We start from the raw sequence: 21,631 nt of genomic DNA on the forward strand, positions 1-21,631 counted from the left end.
ATATATAACTAAAAACTTAAAAAGCACACTATAGCTCTATGGTCCGACACCGTTACAAGAGCTAGAATGTGAGGTTCAGGAGTTGTGAAGGTTTGTGTTAGAGTAAGGGGCTTCGGAAATGTTTATGTTAGAAGTAAGCTCATACTAATATAGAAAAAAATGTGCAGGATTGTGTATGTGTGTGCAGCTCTTTTCCTGTTTGGCACGCTGTCAGTGGCTGGCATATTCAGCTCCAAACAGCTGTAAGGTCCGCCCCTCTCCACTGTTGACCAACTCATGCAGAAGCTGTCCTTTGAGATGTGCCCAAACTCCTCACTGTTTTTGTCTTCGTGCTTATGTTATGCACATTTGAGGGGGAGACAGAAAAAAGGGAAAAGGGGAAAGAGTCGAGTTGCTTGAGTACGTGATGCAAACGATAAGCACAGTCAAGCAGGTGAAGTGTGTCAAACAGAGATGTTCTACAAGTACAGTACAAGATTTTGTGATTCATCAGCCTGTAAGCCAGAGCCTCCATCATGAGTGTAATTAATGAGTAATGGTCTTCCTCTCATCCAACCCCCGTCTGACCTACTGTTCTATGATGTCATCCTCAGTACTTCACTGTACACCAGCTCTGCTTCCCTCAGGAAGTGTTTGTGTTCATTATTTGAAGGCTTTTTACTTTTTTCCACACATACACTTTTTTCTGATTTGGTAAAAGAAACAGCAAATCAATTTCTTAACGTTCACATTGTGGTATGTTTGAAAAAAAGTTTCAACGTAGCGTATTTCAGTTGTTTTTGTTTGTACTTTGTCAAATACTGCCAACTTAGCTGTAGCTTCTTGCTCATGTTGATCAGTTGTGAGTTAAAATCAACCTCTGAACCTCCTTCCGTTGACTTTTTCATGACTTAAATGAATTCTAACCTAAATTAAAAATAATAATAATTAAAAAAAATCCACATGCCTATACCATTTCCACGTGTTTTTATTTCTTAAAGAGATTATTCACAATGTTTGATGCAGGATTAATTAGAAATATCCCTACAGTTGGTATCTTACCTGTTCTAGATACCTGCTGCACAGAGCCTACACACACCTGAACAAGGCAGGCAGCACTGTATGAGTCATGTTCTTTGACTTTCCCAGTGCTTTTAACACCATAAGACCTGCTCTGCTCTGCAGTAAGCTCCGGGACATGCAGGTGAAAGACTCGCTGGTCACCTGGATCAGAGACTGCCTCACGTGTCGACCACAGTAAGTGAGGCTGCAGAACACCACCTCAGACACCATACTGAGCAGCACAGGGGCTCCTCAGAGAACGGTCCTCTCATCGTTTCTGTTCACCCTCTACACCTCAGACTTCAGGTACAACCACAATCCTCCATCTGCAGAAGTTCTCAATGCCTCTGCCATTGTGGGCTGCATCACTGGTGACCAGGAAGCTGGATACGGAGGTGTGGTGTACAGAACCACCTGCAACTCAATGTTGGAAAAACTAAAGAGCTGCAGGTGGACTACAGGAAGAAAACCACTCTCACCCCCATCCCTATCAACATTAAGGGTACTAAGGTGGACACTGTGGACTGCTACAAGTACCTGGGGGTCCACCTAGACAATAAACTGGACTGGACAGCTAACACCAACGCCATCTACAAGAAAGGAGAGAGTCGCCTTTTTCTTCTGAGGAGACTCAGATCTTTTAACATCTGCAGGACAATGCTGCAGATGTTTTACCACTCGGTGGTCTCCAGCGTTTTCTTCTACGCTGCGGTGTGCTGGGGCAGCAGGATGAAGAAAGTTGATGCCAACAGACTCGATATACTCATCAGGAGAGCTGGCTCAGTTCTGGGAGTGGACCTGCAGTCTCTGACAGAGGTGTCTGAGCAGAGGATGCTGAGGAACCTGCTCTACATCCTGAACAACACGTCACACCCCCTGCATGACACCCTGGACTCTCACCGCAGCACCTTCAGTCGTAGACTGAGACACCGAGGTGCTGCACAGAACAAAACAGGAAGTTCTTCCTCCCTGTGGCTATCAAGCTTTTCAACTCCTCCCCCTTTCTGCACATTAAAATTACTCCTGTACTACAATAAACACTTTAATGTTTCTGACCTGCTTAGAACTTAATTGCTGGTATTTTTATATTTTCTCTTATTTTTTATATCTTGTATGATTCCTTGTGTAGATTCCTTTGTACTGAAACTCTGGCACAAAAATTTCCTGCAGCATCAATAAAGTTCTATCTTATCTTATCTCTTTTTTGAATGACATCTGTTTAGAGAATAGTTTTAGTTATTTATTTATGTTACCAGAATGATGAACTAAAAGCTAATTCAGTTAGTACTAAAAAAACCATCTCTCTAAATTTCCTGGCAGTTGATGTGAGCGCTATTCTATAAAGCTTTACATTGCTCTCATTTTTACATTGTACAATTTCTTTCAAAGAAGTCTATAGTTATTTACAAACACAAACAGAAGTGGCTGCAGCTAGATGTTGAAATTCTGGTTCAAATATAATATTTCTTCTAGAATAACAGCATATTGTGAAACTGATGGAGTTATATTAGATATTTTCAGATCCTGTTAATGTTGAAGGTTATCTAATGCCAGATCTCAAATAAAGTCTCTCGAACAAAGATGAATTGTTCTCCAAACATTACCACAGATATTTTTTAACACTCATATTGGTCTACATGACAAATTCAAAGTGTAAATGAATTAAAGCTAAATAAAATACAGCCCAGAATAAACCGACTGAATGCATGAGCCAACATTACAATATATCCTGTTTCCATTCTTCCATTCATCTCTGTCTTGCTCCATCCATGCCTGTTTAGATGTCATATTTTGTCATTTCTTCGTTGACCTATCACTTTCTGTTAGCTGTCAAAGTATAAGCCTTCATAAAATGCTGCACAATGCACACGATAAACAATTGCGCAGGAGCATCGGTGCACACAAACTCGCACACAGAACAAGGCAAAGGGAGAGGCAGAGAGGTTGGCGGCAGCTGTTGACAGATATCACAAGAGACTTATTGGGTCAAAGATCTGTTTTTCTCCACTGAAATAACTCAGTTCCTTTTTGAAAAGAAGAGGCTTGTAGCATCTATTGACACATGAATTACCATAGATACCAAGTAATGGATTTATACACTTGTAGGTGTGCTGTTATTGCTTTAGCTGAAAGATGAAAAATGAAATTTGAATTGACTGAAATTTGAATGTTTTCAATTTCCAGCAAATGTTTGATGCTGATGAGTTTTAAGGACATACCAGATGTATTTTAATAAATCATTATCACCCAAATAAAGCTGATAATAATTGGACTTTTCTGCTTGTATTGCTTTATGTTAGTTTGCTGAACTGCTGTACTGAAAGCCAGGTTTACTGCACACAGAATGTGGCACTGCTGAGTGACGGTTCTGACACTTCAGTGGGGTGCAAAGAGACAAAGTACAAAGATGTACTTGTACAAAGATTGTTGTGCAAAGCAATTTTATAGCTTTTATTTTTAAAAAAAGTAGAAAAACAGAATTAAAAGTCCAGATTTATATTCTTTGTTTGCATCGCATGTCTAACCGCACCGGCTGTCAGTCAACAGTAGAAGATAACTGGAAACAGCTGAGATGATGTAACATGCTGGACTCTGAACAATCTTGAAGCACCTAAAATCATTTTGGTATCTGACTAAGTCCATTAGTAACCTGCTCAGTGGTCATAAGCAGAATAACTCATTGCTGTTTCTTTTCCCCCTCTGGCTGTTTGTACTTCCTGTGCATGCACTTTAATCTCCACTCCTTCCAAATCTTTAATGAAGCATTGTAGGCGGGGATAACTGGACAAGCAACAAATCTCCTAATCCAAGGAGATGAAGCAACATATTTGTCATTCTGTTTTTGTAATCATCATGTAGCGCATTTATTTGACGTTTGCCTCAACCTCACCTCATTGTGTTGGACAAGAATGCAATGCAGAATATAAAATTTGGTTTGAAGTTTGCACAAAAATGTGCAGCCGTATTATTAGTAGGACAGAGCGTTTGAGATTATGATTACATTTTTTTTTACCTTGAGAAAAATTTGACCATGTCTTTATTCTCTTAGCTTAAAATGCTCCATCCTATTCACTCACCTTTGGAACCAAATTCCATTGTACCTGTCAGCTGAAATCCTAAATATATAAAAACACTTTAGTTAAAGTTTTATCTTCTTGGGCTTTTTTATGTTTGTGAAATCTGATTAGAATTTCACCAAGGATCTTAAAATAACCATGGTGGGAATGTAGCTTGAGAACATTTTAGTTTGAGCTTCTGGATCTGATGTAGCTTTTACTGACACATTAAGGACTGAGTCAGACCTCAGTCTGGCCTCGACCCTGAGACGAAGAACTTTTGTCTTTGTGTCAGACAGGAAAAGGTGACCTGTCCTCTCGTTTAGGTGCTCGACTGGCCAAACGAGACATCCGACACACAGTTCAAGGATGAGCGCAGCTCTTCAGACAGAGAGAAATGCATTTCTACATTTGTGTGTTTATCTTCACTCACACAACGTTCTGATATCAAGAATCAAAGCACAAGGAGACAATAAAGTTTAAATAAAAGCCATCACAATAATTTCTCTCTTCAAAGTTTCTTTAATCTTCATTTAGTCATAAACTGTCCCTGCATTCAAAATATCCTCATCAAACACCAACTTGGTATTCTTGCTAATTCAGAAACAAGCTCATATCAGCTGAGAGAATTAAGCTGCTTAGCTTTACAGAGATTTGGACCAACGAAGGAAAACGCGTTGGAGGCCAACAACTTTCTGGCTCGGAAATCAGACCCCCATTTCTTGGAGCTCGAGCCACAAAAACCACATATTGAGTGTGAACACACCTGTGACATGCCCTAAAACAGACTATTATTACAACAATCGAATTAAAGACAGACCGGTCCGCTAAGCAAACAAGAACATTTACCATGTGACCTCATTAATAAGTGGTCACTCAAACGCAACATGAAAACCCTAAAGGCATAAACTACCAACCTAATAACAACAACAAAGTCCATGCTCAATAATCCAGGTATACAATCCAACATTTTTCAGTCAGGTCATCTGGACAGTTTCTTTTTTTGTGCTGAAACGTTTCGCCTTCTATCCGGAAGGTTTCATCAGTCAAGGAAACACACGACAAAACTGATTCTTCCCCCAACAGCTTTCTCCAAAGTAGAACAAACCAGTTCTGCTTGTGATAAGATGGTCTCTTTGGTACGCCCCCTCCTCCATTGCTGGCCCTCTTCCTTGTTGACGACACATGTCACAAAAATCCCCAATATTATTCTAAATGCATCCATCCATTATCTTTTACCCGTTTCTTCCATTTTTTGTCACGGGGGTCACTGGTGCCCATGTCCAGCAATCACTGTGCGAAGGTCTCCAGTCCATCACAGGGACACACAGAGACAAACAACCATTCACTCTTTCACTCTCTCACCTAGGGACAATTTAGAGTTACCAATCAGTCTAACCTGCATGTTTTTGATCTGTGGGAGGAAACCGGAGTACCTGGAGAAAATCCACATATGCACAGAGAGAACATGCAAACTCCACCCAGGAAGGCCCCGGGCCGGGATATGAACCAGCGACCTTCTCGCTGAGAGGTGGCTGCTCTACCAACTGAGCCACCGTGCTGCTTATATTACTGTTTAAATAGCTTCAGATAATTTAAAGTTACTCTGTGCCAAAAGTCTGAATATTATTCCCAAATTTTAAGTGTTATTTTTTGTTTTGTTGTGTTATTTGTTCAGTGATCCTATTTGTTAATTTTTATTTTGATTTAGTTTAATTTTGTAATATATTTTTAAACAGTTTTCATTCAACCTTTATTTATTCAGGTAAATCCCATTGAGCCTCGAGGACTCATTTACAAGAGAGACCTGATTTCAACAAAGAATGATGACAACAGCGACAACAATAGACAGTTATAGAAAGGCATACAGATTTTTTTTATTTTTATTTTTTTTTACAAATAAGATAGCTTAAAAAGTAACAAAAAACAACTAGATTATAAGGTGAATGTAGAAAACTAAAAACAGGAACATCCTGATGCATGCTCAATAATCCAGGTAGATCCAAGTCTGCATTGCATGGTCCCTTTATTAATATCTTAGTATGATTGGAGATTCCTTATAAATAAGTGGATACAAGTGTAGAAATTTAATATACAGCAAGAATAAATACATTAGGTAATCTAGATATTCTTGATAGATTATTTTTGGTGCCCCATAATGAGAGCTTTAAGTTGAAATGCAGTTATCGCCCTTTTGTCACCTCATCTTATCTGCTACACCATCTTTTTTTTACAGATTTTTACTGTAAAGCCTGAATACTAAAGTATCCAATTTTATAAATCTCCTGAACTGATTGGACCGTTTCCGTTTTACTGAGGTGAGATTCTGTCGAACAAATATTAACAGTTAATATTTCACCTGTTGCACAAACTTCAGTTTAGACAAACAGTTTAACTCTGGCTTGTTTGATGAACTAATGGCTCATCTGAGTTTAACAAGAAATTAGTGGATCATCTTTCATAGTGGTTCATGTGAATATAACCTTTTCACTGCTCTCAGTTTTTCAAAATAAAATAATTCCCAGAAAAATATAATATTCTTATCATAAGTGCTTATGTTTGACAGGAAGTGCTACAGCTTGCTGCTGTTGTTTATTTAGGCTGGCAAACAGCCATAAATATCTATGTAAATAACTGTAATGCAAAACTATTTTTAATTTTTTCATCACTTGCTATGAAAGTTTTGTGACTGGGGATGTTTTAGGAGTACACTAATCCACTCTGGTCTTAGCTCAATGTCGACTAGCCATTAGCTCATCAGTCCCATCAGAATAAAACTTGTTTCTCCAAAGTGACATTAATCAAAAAGCTTACTGCTGCAGGTAAGATGCTATTTGTTTATGACTTTCTATAGAACTCCACTTCAAAGCTCTGAACATCTACTTGAAGAACTTTTGACCGTTCTTCACTTTTCTAAGAGGTTCCTTCAAGTGTTGTAATATTTAGTTTTTGGCAACATTTGTAAACTCTTCTAACTCTTAATAACAAAGGGCTACACTTGCACTAACTGACAAATGCCCTGCTGTGTGCACCCAGCGTCTTCTTCCACAGCATTCTGCTCCCAGCTCCTGTAGGCCCTCGGAGTAAACAGCCACCGAAACCTAACAGGAGATTAACAAAAGGACACTGTTACCAAAAGTGATTGGGAATTTTCTTCTGGTCGGTGATGCATACAGCTGCGTGGAACAGAGAGATGGAGGGAAAGATGAAGCTGCACTGTGCTTGGCACAAAACGCTCCCTTTGCAGGAGAGGATTATCTGAAGCAAAATGAGCTGCTGATTTTGTTGCAGCGACTCTGGAGCTTCCAGTGAAGCGTTCTCCTTAGACTTTTTTATTCTTCACTTCTTTGTCCAGCTCCATCTATGGTCTGCGAAGTAGAAGGGATGTAGCTGTGAAGATTATTATCACAGCTTTAAAAAATTGCTGAGAAAATCCTGCTTTTCTAAGGATAACACAACGGTAGTGTGAGTGCAATGTAATTTTTTTATTACATTTATCAAAATTAATTCAGCTTAGCATAATAATAGAAGCTCCGTGTTTCCTTTTTCTGATCCGTCTTTGTCATTTTGTTTTGCATTTAACTAGTTGGCGTAAAATTGCCCCTGTTTGCACACTGGCGAGTTGCAGCGGTGCGAGCTAGTGAGACTGTGTGTGTGTGTGTGTGCGTGCGTGTGTGTGTTGGTTATGCTTCTGCCTGAGTGGAGTGAATGAGATATTTTTAAACTACAATCACATACATTTATATTCCACGCTCACATCCAGCCTCCGAAAACGTCAACACACTCGTGCACAGAAGTGATTATTCTAGTTCAGAGTCGCGTGTGCAGCCGTGCAAATACAAACATGCACATCTATAAACTGGTAGTACTGTATAAAAATAAAGGCATTAAAAAACAAAGGCTGGCCAATTAATACGTTTAGTTTTTAACTTATGGAAATCAAACAAACGATTAGCAAATTGGCAGCACGGTAGATTGGTGGTTAGCAGCAAGACGGTCCTGGGTTCAATCCCTGGGTTGGACCTGGTGTCTTTCTGTGTGTAGTTTACATGTTCTCGTGTCTGCATGGGTTTTCCCTGGGTGCTCTGGTCTTCTCTTACAAAAACATACATGTTAGTTGCCTTCAGACCCAGGCCTCCCAATCAAAAGACACAAGTGATCTCAATGGGATTCGTTTGCTTAAATAAAGGTTAATAAAATCCAACAACATTCGGACCACAAATATAAATCGAGTGCAATTTGAAACGTGACATGTTGCCGAATTAGAAACAAACAGGATGCTAAAATAACTGTTTGTGAGAAAAAGACCATCAGGATACTTGTTTTAGACAAAAGTGATCACAAATATATTTTTCATTCATTCAACCTTTATTTAGACAGGTTAATCCCATTGAGCCTCGGGGACTCATTTACAAGAGAGACCTGATTTTAAGAGAGTGATGACAACAGTGGACAACAAAGACAATTATAGACAATCATAAAAGATGCGTACAAATTGAGATTTTTTTTTTTTTAACCAAGTAAAAATAAAAAGGTATTTAAAAGAAAATGTAACAAAAATCAGCTGGATTGTAGGGCGGTGTATATTAAACCCTAGCACTGCTCAAAGAAATGCATATCACCCTCAGGGTTGTGTAGGATGTTGTTGAAGCGACTTTGTGTAAATGTTGACAGGGTGTGGGTACTGAGAGCTTGGAAGGTTTGGAGACATTTATTTTATTTCACATGGAGCCAATGCTGAGATTCTGACATTAGAGAAATGTCTCCATCAGCACTCCGGCTGCAGTGATTTCAATCTGATGAGGATTTTTTCACTGAACTTTTGGAACATCAACATGAGGAGTTACAGTCATTAAACCTGAAAGTAACAAAAGCATGAACTAATTATTCAGCATCAACTTGAAGGAAGACACTTCTGATTTTAGCTATTTTAATTAAAGAAAGCAGTCTGCTAGGCCTTCTTAATGCGGATTAAAAGACACGCGCTGGATAAAGATAAGCCCTAGATCATTCAACCCTTTGTGTCACTGTATGTCAGATTTCCACATCAACAATTCAGCTCAAACTTTATTTAGCAACAGTTTAATTCAAGCTCGAGTTTGACAAATTATGCATCGTATCCTCTGTTTTTCAAGTACTCATCAAATTTATGTCACATTTCACCACTTGAGATTTTAGTTTTAATTGGAAATTTTTTTACAGTTTACAGGGAGTCTCATTGAGCCACGAGAACTCACTTTCAAGAGAGACCTGTTTAGGGAGCAGATGGGGGTTAAGGGCCTTGCTCATGGGCCCAGAGTGGAGCGAATGAGGGTGGGGGCAGGTGTGGGTGCTTCACCTACCCCACCCACATTTTTGATATTGTCGGTACCGGGGCTTGAACCGGCGAGCTTCCGATCACAGGCCCACCTTCTCTAACCTCTGCGCCACCACTCCCCGATAAAATAATAAAATAAATAATAAAACTAATAAATATAAAAAAATAAATAATTAAATAATAATAAAATATTCACGTTTAGTTTGTTTACTTTAAATTATACACTATCTTGCCAAACGTATTTGCTTACCCATCCAATTCATTGCGTTCAGGTGTTCCAGTCACTTCCATGGCCACATGTGTATAAAATCAAGCACCTACTGTAAGCATGCAGAGTGTTTCTACAAACATTTGTGAAAGTACGGGGTCGCTCTCAGGAGCTCACAGAGCGAGCTCAGCGGATACTGAGGCACATAGTTCACTGAGGTTACCATCGTTCTGCAGTCAGTAGCTACAGACCTCCAAACTTCATGTGTCCTTAAGATGAGCTCAAGAACAGTGTGCTTCATGGAATGGGTTTCCATGACCGAGCACCTGCATCCAAGCCTTACATAATGAAGAGCAAGGCAACTCATCGGATGCAGTGGTGTAAAGCACACCACCACTGGACAGTAGAGCAGTGTAGACGTGTTATCCGTAGTGACAAATCACGCTTCTCTGCATGGCAATCTGACGGATGAGCATGTATGGCAGTTGCCAGGAGAACGGTACTTGTCCGACTGCCCTGTGCCAAGTGTGATGTTTGTGTGTGTATGGTGTAGGATTGTTTTTCAGGAGTTGGGCTCGACCACCTAGTTCCAGTGAAAGGAACGTGTAATGCTTTAGCATACCAAGACATTTTGGACAAGTTTGTGGTCCTAACTTTGTGGGAACAGTTTAGGGGAAGACACGGATGAGTGACTGACCTGCACAGAGTCCTGATCTTAACTCGATAGACCACCTTTGGGATGAACTAGAATGCAGACTACAAACAAGGCCTTCTCGTCCAACATCATTGTCTTATGTGCTTCTGGAAGAACGGTCCAAAATTCCCATAAACACAGTCCTAAGCCTGTAGAAAGTCCTCCCAGAAGAGTTGGAGCTGCAAAAGGTGGTCCAGCATCATATTAAACCCCATTGATTAAGAATGGGAATTCTGAATTCTAGAATTGCGCCGCTCAAGGTGGCTGCATGTTGGAGCAGCTCTGTTACTTTCATTCTGAGTTATTGCTTTTGAAAGCTTTAATTCCTATTTTCCTGGATGTAAATTACTTTTTTCAGATGATCGTGTACTCTGGTATCAGATGTTGTGCAGTTGGCATCATTTTTACTGAACCCTTTTTACTTTTGGGCATTTGTTATGAGGCGTAACCGTGGCAACAAGGTGTTTTTTTAACAACCAGAATCAGCAGATTAACATCTCAAAAGCTCAAATATCTCACTACAGCCCCAAATCCCAGACAAGTTGAAAAGGAGGTGCCGTGGACGACTTCCCGTCAACCTGGCGGCGGTACTCGAGTACCTGACCGCTGAGATCTTGGAGGTGGTTGGAAACTTGGCTCGTGACAACAAGAGGACCGGGATCATCCCCTGGCACCTTCAGCTGTCTATGGTGACAAGGAGCTTGGCAGACTACTGGGAGGAGTAACCATTGCACAGGGAAGAATTCTGCCCGGTATTCGGTCAGTCCTGCTGCCCAGGAAGACCGAGAGGCCTGCTAGGTCTGACAGCAAACTGGATCTGGGTGGACAGGTTGGTATCTGTGGCCAGATTCTTTGGATTTGCTGCAGGAGATCCTTCCTGCCCACAGCTATCAGCATCTATAACAACTCTTGAATGAAACCAGGATGATGAGCTACAACAACACTTAATTTCCATCCATCCATCCATCCATTATCTTTACCCGTTTTTTCCATTTGGGTCACGGGGGTCGCTGGTCCCCATGTCCAGCAATCACTGTGCGAGGGGTGGGGTGCACCCTGGACGGGTTGTAAGTCCATCACAGGGACACATAGAGACAAACGAGACAAACAACCATTCAGTCTCTCACTCACACCTAGGGACAATTTAGAGTTACCAATCAGTCTAACATGCATGTTTTTGGTCTGTGGGAGGAAACTGGAGTACCCGGAGAAAACCCACGCATGCACGGAGAGAACATGCAAACTCCACCTAGAAAGGCCCCTGGACCAGGATTTGAACCGGCAACCTTCTCGCTGAGAGGCAGCAGCTCTACCAGTTGTGCCACCGTGCTGCCCACTTAATTTCCCTCTGGGATTAATAAAGTATTTTTGAATTGAATTGAATGTCACTCAAGTTCATATGTGTGTGAAGCGACATGAGCAAATCCTTTTGACAATAAAATGTATATTTAAATTTAGGGGAATCCCTGCTATATTAAATCTGTATCTTGCTCTGTTTAATCTTTCTTCTGGGTTCACAAAGAATATTATAGTTCTTTCCTCCTCTTTGAGTCTAGCAGGAGGAAAGGGTGAACATCTGAGACCCGTTTTTTTCCCCTCAGCCTCAAGCAGCGACTTGTCTCTGCATCAATTCCTGTCAACATGAATGTAGCAGGTGGACGTGTGGGTGTGTGTGCAGTATCTGTGAGGAACTTTGCAAAAATGTGGCTTGCCATTAATCTGCAAATATATATTTTATTTTTTTCTAATTTTTGTGACAATAAGCTACTTTATCTGCTGTTTTGGTAAATATTCTGCCATATATTTTTAGTTTTTACCATTTTAGATATACATTTTTTTCATCTCCAATGGCTACATTGTGTATTTTATGTCCCTGGTTCATGTTTTCTGTTCTTCCCAACAAAGACTGTTATTGAACAATAAATTAGACTCCTGGTGGTCAAGACTGAAGCCATTAAATCATTTTATAATCCTCAGTTTTTCTCATCACCAGCCTCCTCCACATTTTTATTGGAGTACTCTACTCTTACTTGAGAAATGATTCTTATCCACATGCACTCTTAAATCTGTAGATAAATAAACCAGTTGCAGTTTTTTTTTATTTTTATTCTAGATCTTGAACTGGCTTGAAAGCACATTAATTTTCAGATTACTGCTGTAGTTTTCTTCGCCATGAAGGTCAGTGACGATAAAGGATGGCAGAGATGTTTCAGAGCTTTGTTTACACCATGGACAGTTTCATTCCCATGCTCCTGCTTCTCCCTCGTCTTCCCTGTCTCTGCCGTTGCTTTGCCTCGCTCTCCTCCTGCTCTCCTATCTCGTTCCCCGAGGAGCCCAGCTGGGAGAGGCAGATAAACATACGGGGGCACGGGGCTTAGCACCCACCCTCCTTCCACAATGCCACGCTCTCCTGTTCAAAGGCCCCAGCCAGAAATGAGAGGGACTAAACCCCGAGCTGAAAATCACAGACAGAGGAGGCAGCTGCGAGAGCGAGAGGGTACTGAAATAAAGAGAGCGATGTTTATCTGCAGGTCTTTGTGATAATTAGGAAGAAGGAATTAAATCTCACACTCTTCTGGTCACGTTTCATCATTCGGTTTGTTAGAAGGCAAATGGTTGAGCTGTATATGGAGCCCAAAATGGTGAGTGAACAGGAAGAGGTTTTCAGGAGGGGGTTCCAGCTTTGGTGTGGCACGGTGGCTCAGATGGTAGAGCTGTTGCCTCTCAGAGAGAAAGTTGCTGGTTCAAATCCTGGCCTTGGGCCTTTCTGGGTGGAGTTTGCATGTTCTCTCCGTGCATGCGTGGGTTTTCCCCAGGTACTCCAATTTCCTGCCACAGACCAAAAACATGCATGTTAGGTGATTGGTAACTCTAAATTGTCCCTAGGTGTGAGTGAGAGAGTGAATGGTTGTTTGTCTCGTTTGTATTTATGTGTCTCTGTGATGGACTGGAGACCTGTCAATGGGTCACCCCCCCCCCCCCCACACACACACACACACACACACACACAATGACTGCTGGACATGGGCACCAGTGACCCGACAAAAAGTAGCAGGTAAAGATAATGGATGGATAAATGGATGGTTCCAGCTTTGCACCTTGTGACAGGTGCAGCAGCATTCAGTCTCCACCTGGAGAAGAGAAGAAACTAGACTTCCCTGTTAGCTTTCATCTAAGCTGGTTTAACCCAGTCAGACCAAAGACGGTTGTTTATGTGATCCAGATCAGTCCTACATAGTATCAGTATTGTGGAGTCATGCTTCACTGCTCTGTATACTAACACAAACCTGTCCTAAATCAACTGAATGGGGAAAAAAACTTGAGAGACAAAGACATCTGTCTTCTATTTAGTACTAGTAAAACATCATTGACATAAAAACAAACTTTGATTTTGATCAGTTGGCAGTTCCATCCATCTTCGCCCACCTCTCCCTTTTCAGGTCAGTGGAGTCATTACCAGCTATCACCGTGCCAGAGGCGGGGTACACGCTGGACCAGTCGCAATTCCATCACAATATACATATATATATAAATATATAAATAAATATATATATATATATATATATATATATATATATATATATATATATATGTATGTATATGTTTTCTCAACAGGGGCAGCACGGTGGCGCAACTGGTAGAGCTGCTGCCTCTCAGCAAGAAGGTCCTTGGTTCAAACCCCGGTCCAGGGGCCTTTCTGGGTGGAGTTTGCATGTTCTCTCCGTGTATGCGTGGGTTTTCTCCGGGTGCTCCGGTTTCCTCCCACAGACCAAAAACATGCATGTTAGGCTGATTGGTAACTCTAAATTGTCCCTAGGTGTGAGTGAGAGAGTGAATGGTTGTTTGTCTCGTTTGTCTCTATGTGTCCCTGTGATGGACTTGCGACCCGTCCAGGGTGTACTCCGCCCCTCGCACAGTGATTGCTGGACATGGGCACCAGCGACCCCCGTGACCCAAAATGGAATAAACGGGTAAAGATAATGGATGGATGTTTTCTCAACAAGTTTTTTTTTTTTTCTTTCTTTTTTCGGCTGCTCCCTTCTTCAGGGGTCACCACAGCGAACTACTTTGTAAGTTGCACCAAGACTTGGCAATTATTTTTACGTAGGATGTCCTTCCTGACACAACCACAGACCACCGAGCTACCACAGCCCTCTGTGTGGAGCAGGGAGCTGCTTTCTGGGGCACTTGGGGGAGCAGATGATGGAGGTTAAGGGCCTTAACCAAGTGGGGCAAATGAGGGTGGAGACAGGTGTGGGTGCTTCATTAATCCCACCCACATTTCGATGTCGTCTGTACCGGGAGTTGAACCGGCAACCTTCCAAGCACAAGCCCACCTTCTCTAACCTCTGCACCACCACTCCCTTTTCCTCAACAATATGAACTGTAAATAAAAAAGATAATAGAAGAAAGCACAGAAGCAGGCCTGTGTGTAACGGAAGATGATTCCTGAGCTCCTGAGTTGCTGAATTTGTCAAATTACCCACATCAACAACAACACAACAAAGGGCCAAAAATTATGTTCTGGCTTTTGGTTTTGGTGTGCCACCCCAGAATTATGAAGCCTCTGTGGAAACATGCTGTCACTTTTGCATTACACAGTTATTTACATTGTTTTCAATTGCTAACACAAACAGTGGCAATTGTTTGTAGCACTTCCTCTGCAGGCTGTTGCCTCTCAGAGAGAAGATCGCTGGTTCAAACCCTGGCCTGGGGCCTTTCTGGGTGGAGTTTGCATGTTCTCTCAGTGCACTCGTGGGTTTTCTCCAGGTACTCCGGTTTCCATCTAAAATATTATAATATTTCTGCTGGAATAGTCATGTCAGTTAAAGCTGATGTCAAGCTGGTTTACAACGTTGCATTTGCACAAACTGTTCTGCATGTTTTTAGATTGAAGTTGTTTTTAATTCCTCTCAGATTCATTCATTGTTACAATTTTAGTAAAATATTGTACATAAAAATTCAATCAACACTGTTTTATAAGAAATGTAATAATTACTATAAAACCTTGTAAAGCATCTTTTTCATTTTAGGTGAGGACATCACTTGTTAGTAGTATTGCGTTGTTCAATCTGGTTTCAGGAAACAACACAGCACAACCACTGCTTCACTGAATCTTAATGATGTTGTTGAAGCACTGGATGCTAAGGATTATTGTGCTGCACTTTTCTTAGACCTGTCTAAAGATTTTGACACTGTGGATCATAACATCTTGTGTCATAAACTCTCAGAAATCGGTTTCTCAGAACACACCATCGGTTGGTTCTCTATCTCTCAGACTGGAGGCAATGTGTTCAACATAATGGTACTTCCTCCAGTTATTTAACAGTCAACAATGGTGTACCACAAGGCTCAGTCTTAGGACCCACCCTCTTTACAATCTACATACGTAATGCAGGTCAGAGCATCCCTGATGCATCCATACATTTCTATGTTGTTGACACAGTTGTTTATTGTCGAGCTAAAACAGTTGAAAAGGCTTTCCAGCTTTTGAAATCTGCATTCAACATCATCCAGACAGATTTGTTCAGCCTCAAACTTGTCCTAAATGCCGACAAAACCAAAGGAATGCTTTTTTCAAATAGGAAGTTGGTCCCAGCAGTTCTTCCTCTGATTTCATCCTCAAATGATGTCCCTATTGAGTTTGTTGATTCCTATAAATATTTGGGTATCTTGGTCGACTCGCAACTCTCTTAAGCTCCATATGGAAAACTTGGTAAAGAAACTGAAAGTTTAACTGGGTTTCTTTTTCAGAAACAGATCCTGTCTAACTATGAATGCTAGGAAACGCCTTGTGTCTGTGACTTTCCTTCCCTCCATTGATTACGGTGACATTATTTACATGAACGCTCCTACAAGAACCCTGCAGATGTTGGATGTTGTCTATCACGGTGTACTAAGATTCATAACTGGCTGTGATTATCGTACCCATCATTGCACCCTGTATTCATTGGTTAACTGGACATCATTAACTTCACGCAGATTCTCTCACTGGTACATTTTCATTTTTAAATCACTTCTTGGTCTGCTGCCTTCATACATCTCCTCCTACATGTCTCTGCATGAGTGCAGCTACAGCGTGCACTCTCAGGACATTATTACCTGCAGTGTTCCCTCAGTGCGGACTGAACTAGGCAAAAGGGTCTTCTCCTACTCTGCTCCTGTTTCCTGGAATATCTTACAAAAAGATCTGAAGCTCTTGCCCTTGACCTCTCTAAGTGGTTTTAAGAATCTGTTGGACTCCTGGCAGGGACCAATGCAGACATGTTCCTGTTTTAGTTTTCTACATTCACCTTAGAATCTAGCTGTTTTTTGTTACTTTTATTTTTTAACAATCCTATTTGTTAAAAAAAAAAATCTGTATGACTTTTTATAACTGTTTATTGTTGTTGCTGTTGTCCATTGTTGTCATCATTCTGTAACGAACCCCCTTATGTTTGGACCAAAATCACCGCACAAAGTAAAAATTAAATGACATTTGTTTTCTAGGTGAAATATTGCAGATTGGGCCGGTTCTGGTACAGGTTCCGGATCAGGGACAAGTCTATGAGACAGAGATCGGTTAGTGGTTGTGCAGGAGACTATAGGGAGCAGAAAAGTCCAATAAGGAGGACCACTAACCGTCTCAGATGATCTTGGGGGTTTTGGAGACTGAAGAAGTCCAAACTGATCTGGACCGCTGCTGGAGGAGCTGAGTCCGGTGAGGGGCTGCGGCCGGCCGCAGTAACAGGCAGGTGATGAATCCGTCAGTCGCAGAGTCGTGGTCCAACGAGCCAGGATCCAAAACCAAAGAGCAGATGACTGAAGGGAACGAAGGAGTAAGCATAGTTGAGGAGGCGTAGTTGTGCAGACGAAGGTCAGAGCCGAAGACAGAAGGCTTAATAATCCAAGGGATCGAGCGAGAGACGATGTCCAGGTGAGTCGTGGGTCCAGGAGCCGGGAGGTCGAGCCGAGAGGTAAGGACAGGATCCAGAAGCGGGACAGGAACTAGGAGAACATGTAAACTATGACAGGGAAACACTATGGATAGAGGGGAACAAAACAGGATCATGAACGCGAGGTATCTACTTGCAGAAAACTGTTTTCAACTACCGGGTACCGAAGAGGAGAAAGAGTGAAGCTTATATAGGGTGAGAGTGACGGGTGCAGCCAGTTGAGCTCTAATCAGCTGCTGCTGGCTGCTGTGAAGACAGGTCCGAGATACTGTTGTGGATAAGTTTAAAGCTGGATTTGGATACAAAAAGATTTCCCAAGCTTTAAACATCCCAAGGAGCAATGTGCAAACAATCATATTGAAATGGAAGGAGTATCAGACCACTCACTGCAAATCTACCAAGACCTGGCCGTCCCTCTACAGTAAACTTTCATCTCGAACAAGGAGAAGACTGATCAGAGATGCAGCCAAGAGGCCCATGATCACTCTGGATGAACTGCAGAGATCTACAGCTGAGGTGGGAGAGTCTGTCCATAGGACAACAATCAGCCGTACACTGCACAAATCTGGCCTTCATGGAAGAGTGGCAAGAAGAAAGCCATTTCTCAAAGATATCCATAAAAAGTGTTATTTAAAGTTTGCCACAAGCACCTGGGAGACACACCAAACATGTGGAAGAAGGTGCTCTGGTCACATGAAACCAAAATCAAACTGTTTGGCCACAATGCAAAACTATATGTTTGGCGTAAAAGCAACACAGCTCATCACCCTGAACACACCATCCCCACTGTCAAACATGGTGGTGGTAGCATCATGGTTTGGGCCTGCTTTTTGTCAGCAGGGACAGGGAAGATGGTCAGAATTGATGGGAAGATGGATGGAGCCAAATACTGGACCATCCTGGAAGAAAACCTGTTTGAGTCTGCAAGAGACCTGAGACTGGGACGGAGATTTATCTTCCAACAAGACAAAGATCCAAAACATAAAGCCAAATCTACAATGGAATGGTTCACAAAAAAACGTACCCAGGTGTTGGAATGGTCAAGTCAAAGTCCAGACCTGAATCCAATCGAGAATCTGTGGAAAGAGCTGAAGACTGCTGTTCACAAACGCTCTCCATCCAACCTCACTGAGCTCGAGCTGTTTTGCAAAAAGAATGGGCAGAACTTCAGTGTCTCCATGTGAAAAACTGATAGAGACGTACCCCAAGAGACTTGCAGCTGGAACTGCAGCAAAAGGCAGCGCTACAAAGTATTAACACAAGGGGGCCGAATAATATTGCATGCCCCACTTTTCAGTTTTTATTTGTTAAAAAAGTTTGACACATCTAATAAATTTCATTCCACTTCACGATTGTGTCCCACTTGTTGTTGATTCTTCACAAAAAATTAAAATTTTACATCTTTATGTTTTTGAAGCCTGAAATGTGGCAAAAGGTTGAAAAGTTCAAGGGGGCAGAATACTTTCGCAAGGCACTGTAGCTGCGGGTAGTCTGCATTTTTGTCTACGACCTGGCACATTTTACCATATTTTAACAATGTATTTATTTGAATGGTGTGAGTGGAGTTTACTATTAGAAAAACATTTATGCAGACATTTAATTTCTATGCCCTCAAATCATGTTTAGACACATTCCCAGAATAAGACCCCAGTGATGTGATAGCGCCCTCCAGAGGCCGAGGACCTTACAAAACATCTGGCCAGCTGCTGCATTTCCAACTGCCTACAATATGGAAACAAGAAGGTTCATGCTAACCAGGCATCAGCTCTGATTATGGTGATTATGGTTCTGAGAACTCTTGAGGCCGTGGGAGGTTTATATGGGCTAAAGAGTGCACTGAATACAGTGTGTGTCTGTGTGTGTGTGTGTGTGTGTGTGTGTGTGTGTGTGTGTGTGTGTGTGTGTGTCTGGGGGGGGGGGGGTATGGTTGCTGATATTAATAACAATTCTCTTCATTTTACATTTTTTCTTTTGCCTTTTAGTTTACGTTTTGAGAAGTTTTAAGAAAAAGAAAATCCAACACCAAAGTAGATCATCTAAAAACATACTTTGTGCAGTGTTGTAGGAAAGAAACAATGAACACATTTGCATTTAAATGAAAATACACAGTTTTTGCATCTTTTTTCATGAAATTCAGAAATCTCAGTTTAGTTTTATACATTATATGACTTCATGTCTATAAAAAATATTTAAATTCTTTCATGTATCATCATCTGCCACAAATGCTTCTCAGCTATATGGTCTGAAGTTAAAGGAATAGAGTAGTCGCGCATTTATCGTGGGGGCTCTGTACCCTGAAGTCCCGCGATAAGTGAAAAAACGCAAATTAGTAGTAGTAATTTATTTTAGTATTTATATACAGTAGTTTTGATCTTTGGAAGTGAGGTTTGTAGAAAAAATATGGAAGAATAAGGAGAATTGTAGATTATTTCTGACTGGATTAACAAGTTTATGGCTAAACCCAATTATATTTCTGCTGTCAAACAATTCCGATCTTTTAAAAAAAAATCATAGGAATCCATCCAAAAGCTATTTTATAAATTGTTAGGGGGAGTTTCGTTCACAGAAATTAGATAAGGTGAGACTGTGATTGAGACGTTGTCGGTTTGAATCCCCTAATCGTTACATCAACTATTTGGGTGAGGAAGGTGAAGCACACACACCTGCCTCCACCCTCATTTGCCCCACTCTGGACCCGTGAACAAGTCCTTTACAGGGACATTTAAAAACAAACAAGATGTGCAACTATTCATACTCTCACTCACGCCGAGAGACAAGAATTGCAAAAACGAAGCATGAACGACTCAAAAGCTTAAAGATGCATTTTTAATGCCCATTACTGTATCTGTCTGCATCAGAGACAGAGGAATAAAGATACAACATGAAAATATTTTTTTTTATTGTATGTTATCTGTTGCGCTTTACCGTATCTGAAACAAATAAAAAATATATAATAATAAAATATATTTGTTTGTCTCCTGATCATCAGCTAGCTCAGTTTCAAATTCTCAGGTCTTTAATCACGTGAATTCACTCCTAAAACAAATAAATGTGGACTGATGTGTCTCTGAGGAAAACGTCAGACTCTACGAGTGTGGGTTAAAAATACATTGGTCTGTCGCTGTGGATAATACAGAAACACTGCAGTAATCTGTTGCCCCACTTTGTTTTAATCGGAGAATAACTAGATTGTTCCTGTGTGTTTTCCTGTTTCTTGCAGCTGTTTGCCATCTTTGCCTTTGCGACATGTGGGGGCTACACGGGGCAGCTGCGGGTCAGTGTGGACTGCATGGAGAAGGCCAGCAGCAACTTGAGCATCCCTATTGACTTTGCTTATCCTTTCAGGTGAATGGGACACATGACTGTGCTCGTTCATGATCTGAGTTTGATTTGTAGGCGTATTACTGACCACACTGTCGGAATGACAATGATTCACCTTTTAGATCTTCCTGTGTGTGTTTCAGGCTGTACCAGGTGTCATTTGATGCGCCGGCATGTGAAGCCATGAGGAGAGAGCAAGTTTTCCTTGCTGGAGACTTTTCTTCCTCTGCTGAGTTCTTTGTCACCATTGCTGTCTTTGCCTTCCTGTATTCCCTCATGGCCGCTGTGGGCTACATATTCTTCTTGAATAAGTACCGTGAAAACAGTCAAAGACCACTCATTGTGAGTAGAGTGGACACTACCCCACATCTTAAACTGATTCTACCAGGAAACGATGACTATATTAAACCCCACTGTCTTGTGTCTCTCAGGATTTTGTAGTGACTGTGGTGTTTTCCTTCATGTGGCTGGTCAGCTCCTCTGCGTGGGCCAAGGCCCTGTCTGATGTGAAGGTGGCCACTGACCCAGATGAGGTGCAGCTTTTAATCCCTGCCTGCAAAATCCCAACTAACAAGTGTGGCTCCATACACGGACCTCGCTGGTCCGGGCTCAACACCTCAGTGGTAAGGTCAAAAGTTGTCTCTCTCTGGGATTTTAGAAATAGGAGGAAAAGAAAACGTGAAAAATGTAAATGTAAAAAAAAATGTATATTCTTTGGTTAACCCTATTTTAATATAGAGATTATATGGTTTGTTTTATTATCTCAGGTCTCTCTTGTAAATGATTTTTATAATATAGTCCCAAAATATATCATCATCACAATACAAGTGAGTGCAGTATCAACAATGCAAAGGTTAACTTGGGCTGTAAGCATTATATTTCAAGTAGCATGCATTTATATTCTGCATGTTAATAAAATATATGACCAATATATGACCACCAATGACTCACAGGCATTGATGCCCACACTTGATTTAGATAAATAATTCTCAAACTGGGGCCCGGGGTTCGCGAACCGGTACTTGGGGGTCCACAAAAATAATAATAATAATAATAATA

At 41.2% G+C, this 21,631-nt stretch overlaps 1 protein-coding gene across 1 annotated transcript in view; it reads left to right on the forward strand.

The window, feature by feature from the left end:
* Nucleotides 1-1,108: 1,108 nt before the first annotated feature.
* Nucleotides 1,109-21,631, forward strand: part of LOC119412136 (synaptoporin) — a 31,764-nt gene continuing 11,241 nt past the window's right edge. The window contains exons 1-6 of the mRNA XM_037679112.1: nucleotides 1,109-1,236; nucleotides 1,348-1,436; nucleotides 10,997-11,145; nucleotides 20,472-20,596; nucleotides 20,716-20,914; nucleotides 21,004-21,195. Coding sequence (XP_037535040.1) covers nucleotides 1,109-1,236; nucleotides 1,348-1,436; nucleotides 10,997-11,145; nucleotides 20,472-20,596; nucleotides 20,716-20,914; nucleotides 21,004-21,195 — 882 coding nt within the window. The remainder of the gene's footprint in view (nucleotides 1,237-1,347; nucleotides 1,437-10,996; nucleotides 11,146-20,471; nucleotides 20,597-20,715; nucleotides 20,915-21,003; nucleotides 21,196-21,631) is intronic.

Source organism: Nematolebias whitei, chromosome 7 (genome assembly GCF_014905685.2).
Source record: "Nematolebias whitei isolate Nwh7 chromosome 7, NemWhi1, whole genome shotgun sequence".
Classification (NCBI taxonomy): Eukaryota; Metazoa; Chordata; class Actinopteri; order Cyprinodontiformes; family Rivulidae; genus Nematolebias; species Nematolebias whitei.